The sequence below is a fragment of the Catharus ustulatus genome, chromosome 5, assembly GCF_009819885.2.
Source record: "Catharus ustulatus isolate bCatUst1 chromosome 5, bCatUst1.pri.v2, whole genome shotgun sequence".
Taxonomy (NCBI): domain Eukaryota; kingdom Metazoa; phylum Chordata; class Aves; order Passeriformes; family Turdidae; genus Catharus; species Catharus ustulatus.
The window spans coordinates 27983616-27997829 of NC_046225.1; the positions used below are offsets into that span (position 1 = coordinate 27983616).

General features: G+C 47.5%; 1 protein-coding gene across 10 annotated transcripts in view; it reads left to right on the forward strand.

Moving 5' to 3' along the window:
* LOC116996679 (ephrin type-A receptor 5-like) overlaps window positions 1-14214 on the forward strand; it is a 95022-nt gene that overhangs the window by 49438 nt on the left and 31370 nt on the right. For 7 of the 10 annotated variants that reach the window (XM_033060599.1, XM_033060601.1, XM_033060595.1 and 4 more), the window contains one exon: window positions 9068-9133. The exons of the other annotated variants lie outside the window; for them this stretch is intronic. In XM_033060599.1, coding sequence (XP_032916490.1) covers window positions 9068-9133 — 66 coding nt within the window. The remainder of the gene's footprint in view (window positions 1-9067; window positions 9134-14214) is intronic. 10 annotated transcript variants of the gene reach the window in all.

Here is a 14214-nt window from a genome sequence, read left to right on the forward strand (position 1 = left end):
TCACAGATGTAATTCATTTTCATCAGTCTATAGGCTGGCCCTGATTATTTGACTTGATTCTCAGAGGAGTGTTTTCCCATTCCTTTAAAAATAAACAGAGCATGTTATTAGAGGTAAAATATCTTCACTCCCATATGTTTGCACTCAGAACTTGAAATGGACTTTACTCATGGAGAAAACTTGACTTCAGGAAAACACTTCCATTAAAAAAAAAGAATAAATCCACTGAAATGGCTAAATGTCCCACATTTTGGTCAGATCTGGATTTCATTTTTCATGTGTAGGATACTAATGTGTTCCCCAAGTGTTAGTAAATCATACAGAGTTTCCCCCAGAGGGAGACACTCTGCTTCAAACCATCCCATTGACTTCTCATGTGCTTAAACATAGGCAAGTGATGAAAGCCTGGGCTATACCATCTTTGACAACTCTAATGGAAGTTGATGGAATTTTTTGATGAACAAGAGATTGTGGTACTGGGACAAAATCTGGCTTGTATCAGGCAAAGTTTGTACTACAACATCAAACTTGTTTGGCAGCCAGCATAGAAGGCACTTTTTTCATATTCTACATGTATATTAGTACATTTTTTAGTGGCAGTAGTCAAACAATGCAATATTCTTCATGCATATGTGAAGTACACCAAGCAGTGTGAAGTATTCTACAAAGCGATGTGAAGTACATCTGCTGATAAGGCTAAATTTGTTTCCAGTGCAAAATAAACATTTATGCTTCTGAAGTACCCATCAGTCCACAGTTGCTTTTATGATACAGGTCTGTCTTAAGATCAGGTCTAGCAAGGTAGCTGAAAATTACAGGATATTGTAAGCATTAAGAGATGTTACAGACACAGAGGAACTGCACTGAATTTGTTGGTTGAAGGTCTTATTTCGCAGAGGAGGTAAGGTATAGTCTGCAAATGCAGACCAGTGAAATCCTGCCAGGCTGAGCAACTCTGTCCCTAGGCATAAGGCATCCATGAAAGGACATGGACAAAGTTATTTCCTGTCTTGAACTGTAAGTGTGCTGCCAGACTCATCTCCAGTCAAGGTCAGAGACGGACAGTCTCTTCCAGTTCAGCTGTTCAAGTTCCTGTTGTCTTCTTTGAGTGACTTGTTTGGCTTAAAAACAGAAAAGTAAATGCTTCTGTCTCCGCGAGAAGCATGTAGCAGGAGAGAGGAATGGGGGCTGGGGGCGTGATGGTGAGTCAATGGCTACAGGCAATTCACACCAGGGCCTACAGGAAAGCTGTAGTCAAAAGACTTGGCTCTGAACACTCTAGACAGGATTCAAGTCTCTCCTTAAAGGCTAGAGGTTATGATGAAGTTCCTCTTCAATCAGAGCAGGTGGATATGAGCTGTGGCTTCCTCCAGCCTGGATGTGTGCTTGTATTGGCGCAAACAGGAGAATGGATGTGTGACTGTAGGGAAGCTATGGATGTAACTGGGCACCTCTACAAGGAAGAATCTGGGGGCTAAATGACAGGTCACAGGGAATCACAACTGTGTGGCTGCCAGTAGCTCCTGCTCTTCCCGCAGTCGTTGGCAATGGCTCAGTATTCCCTGAGGAGGATGTACCCTTGCAGGTCTGCTTTTCACTGCTACTCTCTCTAGTCTCAGCAAGCAGTTGCAAATCCTGAGCCATTTTTCAGCAGTTCTCATTAGTCATGTCCTTCTGTCCTCTTGTCTAATGTGCTTTCCAGGATGTGCTTCCTCTTAGCTCTTTATCTCTTGGTGTACTTATAAAAGCCCTTGTTGCCTTTGGCTAGAGTTTTGATGTTGCCTCTGCTGCTACCTTAATCCTCCTACCTTGTAATCACACTGCCCTCTGTGGAACCCAGGGCAGTTGCAGCTTTCTGGAACCTTCTTCATGGTGCCATGCTGGATGTCTTGGAAACGCAGACACAGGGAGCTGAGCTCTTCAACCATTTTTACGTTTTCAACCCTTCCCCTAACAAAAGACCATAGTCCCTCATTTGGAGCTGCTGGAGAAGCCTCCCACACCAAGATTTGGTCCATTATTAGAAAATTGCCTTCAAAACCACAGGGCTTCTCCACCAATTTGAGTTCCCATGAATTTTAAAGCCCAGCTAGTACATCGAGTGATTAGTGAGAACAGCAGAATAAACCCCAAAAATCCAGAAAGATGACAGAGAATTTGAAATTAAACAAAGTAAAACAAAGAAATTCCTCTGATTTAGAAGAAAGCAGAGATACCAGGGAGATGTGTTACTCATGCTGGTTTGCCTTTGATATGAATTCAAGACAATTTGTGGAGTAACTCTCCTAATGTGGCAGCAGGGACAATAAATGTGTTCCAAGTCATGGGATAATCCCTTTCTGCAGCAGTTAACCTGTTTCTGGAAGATGCTTTCCTATTAAGCCTCTAGAATGGTTATGTTGTTCCAGTGCCTGGGTCCAGGGGGGTTGCATTTTCTTTTCTAATTCTTTCCTGTATCTACTATGAGGAGAACAGCTATATTGAACTCCAGCTGGAATCATTACTGCTTGCCACACCAAACTGTGCAAAGCCCAGGCTCTGTCTTGTCTGTTGATGTAAGAGAGTTCCCAGGGTGTTCCCATGTCCCTGAGAGGCCTTGACACCTCAGGGTATTCCTCCCCAGGATACTGTATGACATCTCTTTGCACCTATCCTCCCAAGTCCCAGGCTGCAGCAAGCAGAGGTTGAGAGCAGTTCTGCAGTGCAAAGTGAATGTCATGCTGCTCTTGGTAGTTCTGAAAGGAGTTTCCAGTCATAGGCTGAGGAGTTTGCTGGAGTCTGCAGGTCTTTTATTTTTTGCTAGGTTCCCAGAGGCAGGACCACACCTCTTCCCTTTTTTTGCTTTCACATCTCCGCAGTTTTCTCTCTTCCTTTGAATGAATATAAGTAACAGCTTGGTATTTCCCTTTGGCAGCTGGCCCTAAACCAAAGGTCAGTTGAACAGTAGTTGTGGTGGCATTTCTATGTGTCAATGTCCATCTGTGGAAATGCACTTTGCATCTGAAGCTGGAGATTCCTGGGAATTTGAAACTGAATGTGCTTTGCCCTAAACAACTAAGCTGCATTTCAGAGCTGATTTACTTGCAGATGCTCCAGAAAACTTCCTGTACATAATGCATCCTCTGACCAAGGTAATAAATGCCAAACCAAATAGCTGATCATTTTTTCAAGTTATCCTGTTCCTTGTATCAAGGGTATATTAATAATATAACTATCAGGATTACAAATCAAAGAGATTGGTTAAATCAAACTGTAGATGTCTCAGCATAAAAAAGAGAAGGGAATTGAAAATCTATTATTAGACCAGCTACAGGTATTGAATTAAAGAACACAGAGTTGTTATTATCTTTGTTTTGTTAGGATTATGTGTTCTCAAAAGCACAGTGCATTTTACAGATAGAGCAAAGCAAAAAGCAAAAGACATTTTGCTTCCCAAGCAATGTCTGAATTAGATGTCCATTACCATCATTATTCCTCATTTAAGTATGTATTAATATAAAATTATTATTGACTATTGTTTTAAAGTCTGTGTCGGACAATCCAGTGACAAAGATCTTTGCATCCATCTCACAGGGAGCAGTAAAGTGCCTCAGTTGTTGTTGTGTGGCATCAGTCTCTTTCTCCCTACAAAGTGAGGTAAGGAGCCAGGTTTTCAGCAGTCTGGGGAGGAGATCAGCTGCTCCAGAGCAGTACCGCAGTACCCCTCTTTTGTCCTTCACATCAATCCCTCTTTGCAAAACAGACTAGGTATTAGGGTGAATGTTAAGAGACTGGTCCCTCCAGTACCCCAAGCTTTTCAAACTATGTAGCACTAAACAAAAGCATGAGCTTTTACAGAGTAAAGGGGGAAGATATTGGGTCAATGCTGTGCATGTTTGCAAAAGCTGTTCAAAACAGCCAAGTCAACTGTGCATCTGCATTTATAGCCAACTACCCATTATGGATGACCTTTCTATCTCAAGTGATCTTCCAAAGAACCAGAGGGAGCTTTTCATAGAACTTAGGAAAAAAAATACGGAAGCAACAAAAAACTGCCCCTCACCGTGTGTTATGCATATATAGAAAGTCTCCTTCTGGCAAGAAGCTAGCCTCTGAAAGACAAAGCAAAGACAAATCTTGCCATCTGGGTATTGGCAATTAGAGGCTCTTACATTAGTGTATCAATCTTTGACCTAAGCTGATTTAGACTTTTAAATATCCATGCCTGTGGTGACAGAGGGCTGCTTTCTGAACACAGATATGTGCATGATGTTAAAAAATGTCTTTCAGGAAGTGGAGAGGGCGAAAGATTGTGGTGTATATTCCAGGTCCTGAGACAGTGTTTACAACCTTCTGTGATGTGGAAGGTCAAAATGGATGAATTTTTCCATGGCCTCCCCCCATTTTCCAAGTTGTGTCAGGGCTTAAAGTAGTTTGCTTTTTCATTATTTCCATAGAAAATGGGAGACAGTCTGTAGTTAACGGTTTTCATGGAGAATTTTTCCGGCATGATTCACAATTTTTGTTATTTGGGACTTTTAAAAGGATTTTTATCTCTACATTCTTTCCTGCTCGTCTTTCTTCCTGCAGGATGTTGTCGCCTGTGATTTATAGCCACTTTATTATGCTACCTACTGCCAAATATTCCCCATGATTCACCTGACAAACGGAAGGATTTTGTTGAGGAAGCTATTGCTCTGCCAAGTCAAAATTCCCATCCACCAAGAGCAGGCAGTATCTAGTCCTGCTTCTGATGGGGTCAAGGTTTTTACTACTTCCACTCCTATTAACAGCCTCTTTGCTGGTACATTTTCCCAGAGAGGAGCAGCACTGGCGTACAGTACTGCTTTCTGAAGGGAGAGTGCTCCAATGCACCCTTCTGCACAGGGTCATACCTTGCTAGGGCCCATGTGGAAATCTGCTGCCCATAGCATGCGTCTTTAACATCCTGTCAAGATCAGCTTGTCAAATTTGGCTGCTCCAACACCTCATTCCTCTTCTATTCTAAACACTTTTTGGCTTAGTGCAAACTCACTGGGCTCCGCAAGGGAGCCTGTGCTCTGCAGTTTTGAGACGCGTTTAAGGACCCATACATATGGATGACTTTGGCCCAGAAAGAAGGTGAGAGTTGACCAAATCTGTAATTAAGCTCCAAGTTGTTTCTGAGTTCCTCTGGCAGCAGCCAAGGGAATAGGCTGGAAGGGCTGTGACGAACAGATAAGTAATTGGCATAAGCTTTGTCTGAGCAGGGAAAATGGGGGGTAGTGGAGCAGTAAGTGACAAAACCTCCTTGCCTTCTTGCAGATCATTTTTTTCATGGTATTGTGCAAGTACTATTTCCACTTGGAGAAGGGAATTTTTCTTCCCTTCAAGATGCAATTTGTAGCAGTTTGAGGCTCCTGCTGAACACCCCTTGTGTATGCAGTCTTTGAAAGTGGGATTTTGCAGTGTCTTCTCTTGACTGTGGAGTGGGTAGAGAATGAAGAAGGAAGTCAGACTCTTGCCCTTCTGCACTTCTGAATATGTGGATGTTTCACCTTGCTTTGAAATCAGTAGTGTGACCTCTGCTGGGGCTTTGCCATGCACTTGGCCTCTTACCTAGAAAAATGGTTATCTCTGCTTTCTTAAGTCTTAGACATAGAAAAAGTATAATGCTGAAGGTCTTTCCAAGTACAGTCCCTTTCCCTGAAGACATTGCTTTCCTTCCCCATAGTGACTGCATAGCTGTCATCTGCTTGGTCTTATCCATTCTCAGTTGTTCTCAAACAGTGCAGAGACATACTTTAACATATAAACTTCAGCAGGAAGTCTGGGTGACTCCTTAAACATTCATATATTTTGGGACAAAGTGGAAATTATTCCTAGCAGTTCACAGTGTGTAATGCTATTTCTCTGATGTTTGGAGCAAGCATGTTGACTCAGGAATTGCTTGATGTAGCTCTGGCCTCTTGACCTGGAGATTCAGGAAGCAGTCATTACCATCACTCAAGGCTGTATGAAGGATTAGAAAAATATTCCCAGGCACCCTCAAGTATTTCAGTCTCTAATTGCAAGCTTCTGAAGAATATCCCATTAGAATAGCTTATTAAAAGCAACAAATGAGACTTTCATTTATCATGATTCCACGACTTCAACTTATTGTGCTTAAAAACTACATCTATATATGGGCAGCGCCTCTCTGAATTCTATCTAGCCATTAAAAATGTAGTTTAATTCTCTGGGTCATCTACAGACTTGTGGTAAATTAATTACATTAATTGCAGTCACAGTTGCTGGGGCCCAGGATATGTATACATTTCATTAACCAAGTCCAGGGTTTGAAACAATGCCAAGGGTGTTGGTAAGTGCTCCTTGCACAGGTTTATTAAAATTTGCTCACTAGACAGTTGGGTTTGAAAACTACATAAGCATTGTGGGGGTCACCTTAGCTAGAACTGGAGGAGTGTTGTCTCTATGTGCCTGAGATAACTGAAAGCAGCAGAGTTAGGCTGGCCAAGGAACAGGGCAGTGGCAGCAGGCCACAGAGGTCCTGGAGGTGCAGCTTCAGGTTCCTCTACTATTTTTTTTCCCATCTGCAGACCTTTCCTTGAAGCCAGGGCTAGAAGCAGATATCACATTTGGTTTCAAGCAAGCTTGGCATTTGGAGATGGTGTCACCTCAGAGCCTATTCTTTCCCAGTAAAGGGGATTTAACACTGCAGGTGTTTTCTCAGTGACTTTTGCTGTTACACGGACACATCATCTGTTATCCTGCAGTGGGTAAGAGTAGCTCCTGACCAGTAGCAGCCCCCACTAGCTCTCTTCATAGTTTGCTAGTAGATTCAGGGAGGTTGGAGACTTTGCAGATAAACTTGATGTATGTAGTGCTTGGTTCAACTCTACTCTCCAGTATAGGCCAGCTTGCTGGCTAAAGATCTAAAACTCTGAAGAGGTCTGGCTGTATTTCATTAAACAGCATTTTAATCTTGTCTGCATTCAGCTCCTCAGTTTCTAGACTAAGAAAGTCCTGCAGGAAATGAGGAGATAGGAACTGGGCCCCTCCTAGAAGCCATTAGGCACCCAAATCCAATGGCCACGAGATGCATCATGGCGTTGCTTGAGTTGAACATCGGTGTTATTTGCCTCAGGATTTTTATATTTTGAAGTTTATCTGCCAAATCTAGCCATCCTTTTAACACAAGTAGTAATAAATCTTCCTTTGTCCTGACTGTTCAGACCACTTAGTAAGTTCGCTTACCTATCCAAGTGCTCCTTGTACTGGAAAATGAATTTTATTGTCTGCTGATCCAGTTTAGTTTGTTTCCAAGCACTTTAGATTTCCCCTAATGCTAAACCTCAGAGTATTTTGACCATAAGTGCACAGCTGATGGGTTTGTTAGGAGCAAGGCTACACTGAAGTGCATTTCTCTTGCCCTTTTTTTTTACTCTGTATAAAGAGAGTGAGATCTGAAGTACTCTGGATTCAGTGCAGGAGACTGATTTCGTCTCAGAGCAGCCTTGTTGCTGATGAGTTCTCAAAGAGTTTTCTTTGTTCAGGGAAACATTGAGCTCTTTTATTTTTAAGGAAGTGGATGGTTTTCAGGTTAATTGAACAGTTGTTTGGAAAACTTTGACTTTGCACACCGAGTGGTATGAAGGTGTGGGAAGGTCTGGTGGCAGCAACCATTAGAAAATGCCTGGAGGAAAAGGGCCTCCTAGCTGAAAAATAGGCTAAAGGGTCACAGCCAAACTGATCTTGTGGAGATGCACCAGTTCCCTGCACTCAAATCCTGCAAGATTAAAAGAAGAAAATAGCAAAATTGACTCAAGATGTATAGTGCTGTGCTTGGGTTCCCTTTGTGTGCATTTGAGTTTTGGATCTCTGGTGTTAACTTGGATCTAGTGGTTTAGTGAAGGCTGATCTGCTTCCATATTAGTATGAATAAGCAAGCTGGGGCATTATGAAAATAGAAAATATTGTCAATTATAGTTAGAGATATTGGCATTGCTGTTTAGAAAATGTTAACAAGTTGTTTTGCTGATGCAAAAGGAGCTTAGAAGACATTCTTCACCAGTTTTAATTTAAGTAAGCACATAATCCAGTGTATAATTCTGTAAATCATTGCATGCCTGAAGTTATTTTACATCATAATTTAAGGCAATGCAGTTGGAGAGTGCTAATTTTGTCTAAATAAACTATTTTAATGTATTTAGGCATTGCAAGTCATACTGTATAAAAATCTGACGTGCACAGGATTTTTTTCAAGAATGACTTGTTGTGATGACTGAGGAGAAATGAAGAGCTCTTCAGCTGACTTTAACTGGAGTACACCTACACTACTGGGTTCCTGCTTGTACTGAAGTCCTTCCTGTTTTTTCTTCTCCACTATGTTCTTTTCCAGGGTGAACTATCTTAATAGATTTGGCAACAGAAAAATTGTCTGTGTAAGTTCTCTGACAAGGATAAAGGACAATTCCTGATGTTTGCCAGCATCAGATTGAGAACTGATGCCAGGCAAACCCATAGCCTGATTCAGCCTTCAAAGGCGAGCTGTGGGTACATGGAGTGCCTTTCAGTTCACCATATTTTGAGTTGATTTAGGCTGCATGCTCTCACAAGGTGCTGTTTCTGCAGATACCTGACATGTGCAAAGCTTTGCTGGTACAAGGAGATGCAGAAAGGGCTCTGTGAGTACATGCATAAGGATCTGCAAAAGCAGGGCTTATATTCAACCAGTGCTTTTCCTTTTGTAAAGGCAATTGTAATTGTACCATATGTATGCTTGTGGAAAAAAAATCATTTTTCCTGCTTCAAGGTAGGTGCTTAAGTTTAAGCACATGACTGGCCCCATTAATCCTAATGGTGGTACTCCAGTAGAGGAAGCACATGGTTAATTGCTTTACAGCACCAGGATCTAGACACTCTCCCCAAGGGATGTTTCACCAACAATAGCATATGCCATGAAATTTTTGCAGCCCAGGGTGTTCAGGTCCGCATAATAATTGCAGTAAGAAGGAAGAAATACATATAAACATGTTGTGAATGTATTTGCACCTTGCCAGGCTGGTGGGATTATTCCTTATCCTGGGCCTTTTTGTTTGCTTTTCAGTTGCTGCGATCATGGCTGTGGGTGGGCTTCTTCTCTGCGTGCTGTTGCCTATCCGAGCCTAACATGGTCAGTGTTCCCACCCGTGCTGGCTCCTACTTCATGTCCTCCGTCCATGTTTTTCTGTGCACAATTTGCCTCTCCTTTCCTTTCTTGTATTGGCCTGGAAATCATTTTCTCATCTGATCTCAGTACCCAGCTTGTCTATCTCAACAACTGGAAATAGTGTGACCTGAAGCAGAGTGTATCTTCAGCAAGAGCAGGGATCTCAGGGGCAAAAACTCGCTATGTTATGCCATGATCAATCCAGATACTGCAGCAGGTGTCTAATAAAACACCACGTATGCTGGACACCCATCAAGTTCCACTTCTTGTCATCCAAAGGGGCCAGGGAGAAGTAATGTGCCCCCAGAGGAGGCAGGGGATAGGAGGGAGTGGAAAGGTATTTATTTAGTGGCATGTGACATGCATGCCAGTGGAATGAAGTATATGTCATGGACATGCATGTCAGTGTATGACATATGCAGCAATGACATGGTGCCGCTTACCCACAATATGCTCCAGCCGCACTGGACATATCTCTGTGGGTCTCCTGAGGTGTGTGTCCATGCTGCATGCTATCTTGTTCTGCCACCATTTGGGCTGCCTCACCACTTTCTACTCTCTTGTATTTTCCCCTCTTTTCTATGAGTCAAAGAGGGGGTGATTTTAATTTCTGTTGATTTGACTGGATGCAAGTTGAGTTGCTTCCCAAAGAAGAATCAACTGTAATATTTGTGTGGGCAGAGATCTTCCTAATTCTCCTAAGAGATGCATGTAATCACCATCCCCATCAGATAGCTACTTGAGACCACAGAACTTCTGAGACATCCCACATTCATTGTTAAGCTGGGAAGTTTTCTCAGCATAGCTGGTCAGAGGTGTGGAACTCTTCTGCTGTGTTTTCCGGGGGATGCTGAGGCTTTGCATGGTAGTAGTTGGGTCAGTCCCTTGGTGCAGTCCCTTGCTGTGGGACACAGCAGTCACTAAAGTGGACCATTTTTGGGTCCTCTGGTGCTGTGTTTTTGTTTTAATAGAGAAGGAATTTTGGTTTTGGTTATTTTTCCTGGTGGAGCATTTTTTACTTGGTTTTTTGTGACTTTCCACTGCTTAAGAGTAGATTTAGCAAGCAAGGATGCTCTGCTCAAAGTGTGTGCCTGTAAAAAGCTTTTCTGGTGTGTGGACCACTGTTCTGGCAATGATTGCTCTGAAAGAAAACCTTACAGTACTTCTATTGTCTGTCATGCCTGTGGCATCAGTGCACAAGCAGTCCCTTGCTGCCAGTCATTCTTCAAATGTTCTCAGCAAGCCCCCCAGCTGGAGCATGACAGCAATGGAAAATAGTTCTCAGAGAAGACCAGAATTGGACTGGATGGCTAAGAAAACCTGGAAAACACCCTATGCAGGTTTCCTCCTAAGGTGCAGGGAGATTAAGGTGGCAGCAGGTTGAGAAATGGGAAAAGTCACTTCAAGGCACAGATGCCATCGTCTGTGCTGCGGGAAGGCACAACAACCTCTTTGGAGAGATTTATGGAAATCACTTCAGAGGGAGCTTCCTGCAAGAGGGGAAAACAGTATCTTGTTTAAATTATTTTTAACTGTGCTGATGGTGGTTTAGGAAAGCAGGAAGTCATTCAGTGCAAAGGCAAGGAAAGACTAAAGGCTAAAAATACCACTGCTGGATTTGTGAAGCTTTCTTTGTAAGGCATCCAGGTTAACCAGGGGTCAAAGACAGGGTCCCACAGTGTAGAGGGGAACAGCAGTGCTGGGAAAGCAGCTGAGAAGATTGTGAACCTGCAGCCCTTAGGAAGGGAATCTGTCCCATTCCTCTCAGGCCAGCTGTTTTCTGTATCTCCTAAACTGAGCTAAAGGTCTTTGCTTGTCATCACCAGACCTTTTACTGCTCTTTTGATATTGTACAAGAGAAAAGTGAACAGAAAAAGGAATGCAACTTCCAGTACAGAAGCTGTTCAGTTTACACCAATCCCTTGAGTATTCCCTGTTTTTTTGATACTGAATTTATCCTAGGATTGCAAGCAGGAAAGGCACATGCTGAGAACAGACCAACATCACTAGTGGTATTTTAACATCAATTTTGCCTTTGTCTCTCAGTATCAGTGTTGTTCGTGAAGGATAAAGCTGTTTACTGAACAAGTTATTGTCTCCACACATGAGCTGGGGTGACAGGATCTTGGCCAGATGGAGACGTCCATGTTTGTTTGTTCCTCTGTATGGAACACAATCCTGCCCTGCAACACGTATGCAGCTTTATTGCTTTAACATCTTGGAACAAATAGTCTGAAATAAGCACTAACCCCTTGTAAACAACAACTTTGCAGTTTTGCAAACCTCCTGTAAAGTGACAGCTTGAGATGGGTTGGAAGCATTCCTCTAAGTTGATTTATTGTAAAAGACATGCTTCAGAGTGAGGGTCTCACCCCTGAAAAAAAAGTGTTTTGTCTCTGTTTCAGAGAAGTGCATATGCTTCATTTTATCTCATGTTTAAGAGATTAAATACAGTAGTTTCACGAATACAAGCCGCACGGATTATAAGCCGCACCCCCGGTGCCTCGACAATGTTGCTGTCTTTGTCAATAGATAAGCCGCACCCCGAATATTAGCCGCACTTTCGTTCCTAGCGAGAATCCGTGCGCAGCTTTCACAAATTGGCCAATTAGTAACAGGATCGCGGCATAGCGGGCTTTACTGGCTCGGGGCGGGGCCAGGAAGGCTCGGCCCGCTCATGGTTGCCGACGGGGCCGGGTGGCCCAGCTCAGCGCCACGGCTCGGCGGGGCTGGCCGGGTGGTGCTGCCGCCGCCGCCGGGCTCGCTGGCCCCCCTCTCCCGTCAGCACCGCCCCGCTGCCGCGTTCGCTCGCCCGGCTGGCAGGGCTGCCGCCGCCGGGCTCGCCGTCCGCCCCGCTGCCGCTTTCGCTCGCCCCGCGCCTCGCGAGCGCCGCGCCCGCCCCGCGCCGCGCCCGCCCCGCGGCGCTTTCGCGGCTCGCGGCGGCGCTTTCGCGGCTCGCGGTTCGCGGCTCGCGGTTCGCGGCTCGCGGCTCGCGGCTCGCGGTTCGCGGCTCGCGGTTCGCGGCTCGCGGCTCGCGGCTCGCGGCTCGCGGTTCGCGGCTCGCGGCGGCGCTTTCGCGGCTCGCGGCTCGCGGTTCGCGGCTCGCGGCTCGCGGCTCGCGGCTCGCGGTTCGCGGCTCGCGGTTCGCGGCTCGCGGTTCGCGGCTCGCGGTTCGCGGCTCGCGGCGGCGCTTTCGCGGCTCGCGGTTCGCGGCTCGCGGCTCGCGGCTCGCGGCTCGCGGCTCGCGGCTCGCGGCTCGCTCGCGGCGGCGCTTTCGCGGCTCGCGGTTCGCGGCTCGCGGTTCACGGCTCGCGGCTCGCGGTTCGCGGCTCGCGGTTCGCGGCTCGCGGCGGCGCTTTCGCGGCTCGCGGTTCGCGGTTCGCGGCTCGCGGCTCGCGGCTCGCGGCTCGCGGCGGCGCTTTCGCGGCTCGCGGCTCGCGGCTCGCGGTTCGCGGTTCGCGGCTCGCGGCTCGCGGTTCGCGGCTCGCGGCTCGCGGCTCGCGGCTCGCGGCTCGCGGCTCGCGGCGGCGCTTTCGCGGCTCGCGGCTCGCGGCTCGCGGCTCGCTCGCGGCGGCGCTTTCGCGGCTCGCGGTTCGCGGCTCGCGGCTCGCGGCTCGCGGCTCGCGGCGGCGCTTTCGCGGCTCGCGGTTCGCGGCTCGCGGCTCGCGACTCGCGGCTCGCGGCGGCGCTTTCGCGGCTCGCGGCTCGCGGCTCGCGGCGGCGCTTTCGCGGCGGCGCTTTCGCGGCTCGCGGCTCGCGGTTCGCGACTCGCGGCTCGCGGCTCGCGGTTCGCGGCTCGCGGTTCGCGGTTCGCGGCTCGCGGCTCGCGGCGGCGCTTTCGCGGCTCGCGGTTCGCGGCTCGCTGCGGCGCTTTCGCGGCTCGCGGCTCGCGGTTCGCGGTTCGCGGTTCGCGGCTCGCGGTTCGCGGCTCGCGGTTCGCGGCTCGCGGTTCGCGGCTCGCGGTTCGCGGCTCGCGGTTCGCGGCTCGCGGCGGCGCTTTCGCTCGCCCCGCCGGCAGGGCTGCCGCCGCCGCCACCACGCTCGCCGGCCGCCCCCTCCCGTCTGCACCGCCGCCGCGTTTCCTCGCCCTGGCTGGCACTGCAGGCCCCCGCACCGCCGGGCTCCCCCACGCTGCTGGCCCCGATTCTGCTGGGCTTCCCCCGCTGCCAGGCAGCCCCACCCGCCGGCCTTCCTGCTTCTGCCATGCTCCCCTGCACTGCTAGCCCCAGTTCTCCCGGGCTCCCCCGCCCTGCTGGCTCAGGCTCTGCCGCCCGCCCCCGACACTGCTGGCCCCGCCTCTGCCAGGCTTTCCCACCTCTGCCGGGGCCGGCCGGGCTCCAGCTTGGCTTGGGGCTGCCGCGGGCTCTCACTTCCGTGTTGGCAGCTTTTAGAATTTTGTTAATAGATTAGCCGCCCCGGAATATTAGCCGCACTTCCGGGTTTCCACCAAAATTTTGGTCAAATTGGTGCGGCTTGTATTCGTGAAATTACTGTACATGTGTAAGTCTCTGCAAGACTGGAAGATTGCATGCTACTACAGGGCACAACCTGTTCAATGGTAATGACTGCACCTGGCAGGGTGAAGTCCCTTTCCTCATCAGGACATCAATGCTGTCCATCCCCACCTGCATTTCCAGTAATGCCTTGGCTGTGTGCTGAAATGCTTTAGCCTATACCTGTAAAAACAACTATGTAAAGATTTTTTCATACCAACACCTAGAACTTGATATCCAAGGTCCAGGTTCACAGTTCCCTGGCTGCGTCTTGCCTGGGTTGTGACCAGAACGGTGGCCCTAGCTAGGGAGATGAAAACTCTTTCCCTTGGGGATTCTGTGGTTTTCAGGGGAATGCCTCAAGTGGCTAAAGGGCCACACACAACCCAGCACAGGTGTCCTGAAGCACAGGGCAGAAACAAAAGAATCTCCATCAGTCCAGGGAGACCAAGCATCTTTTTGTCTTACTTCGCAAAGGATGTTTCTCTGTGAATCGGCTTCTGTCATGAAAGGGAGTGGGCATTGGTTTCCCAGCTGGATTCTTCATCTCTC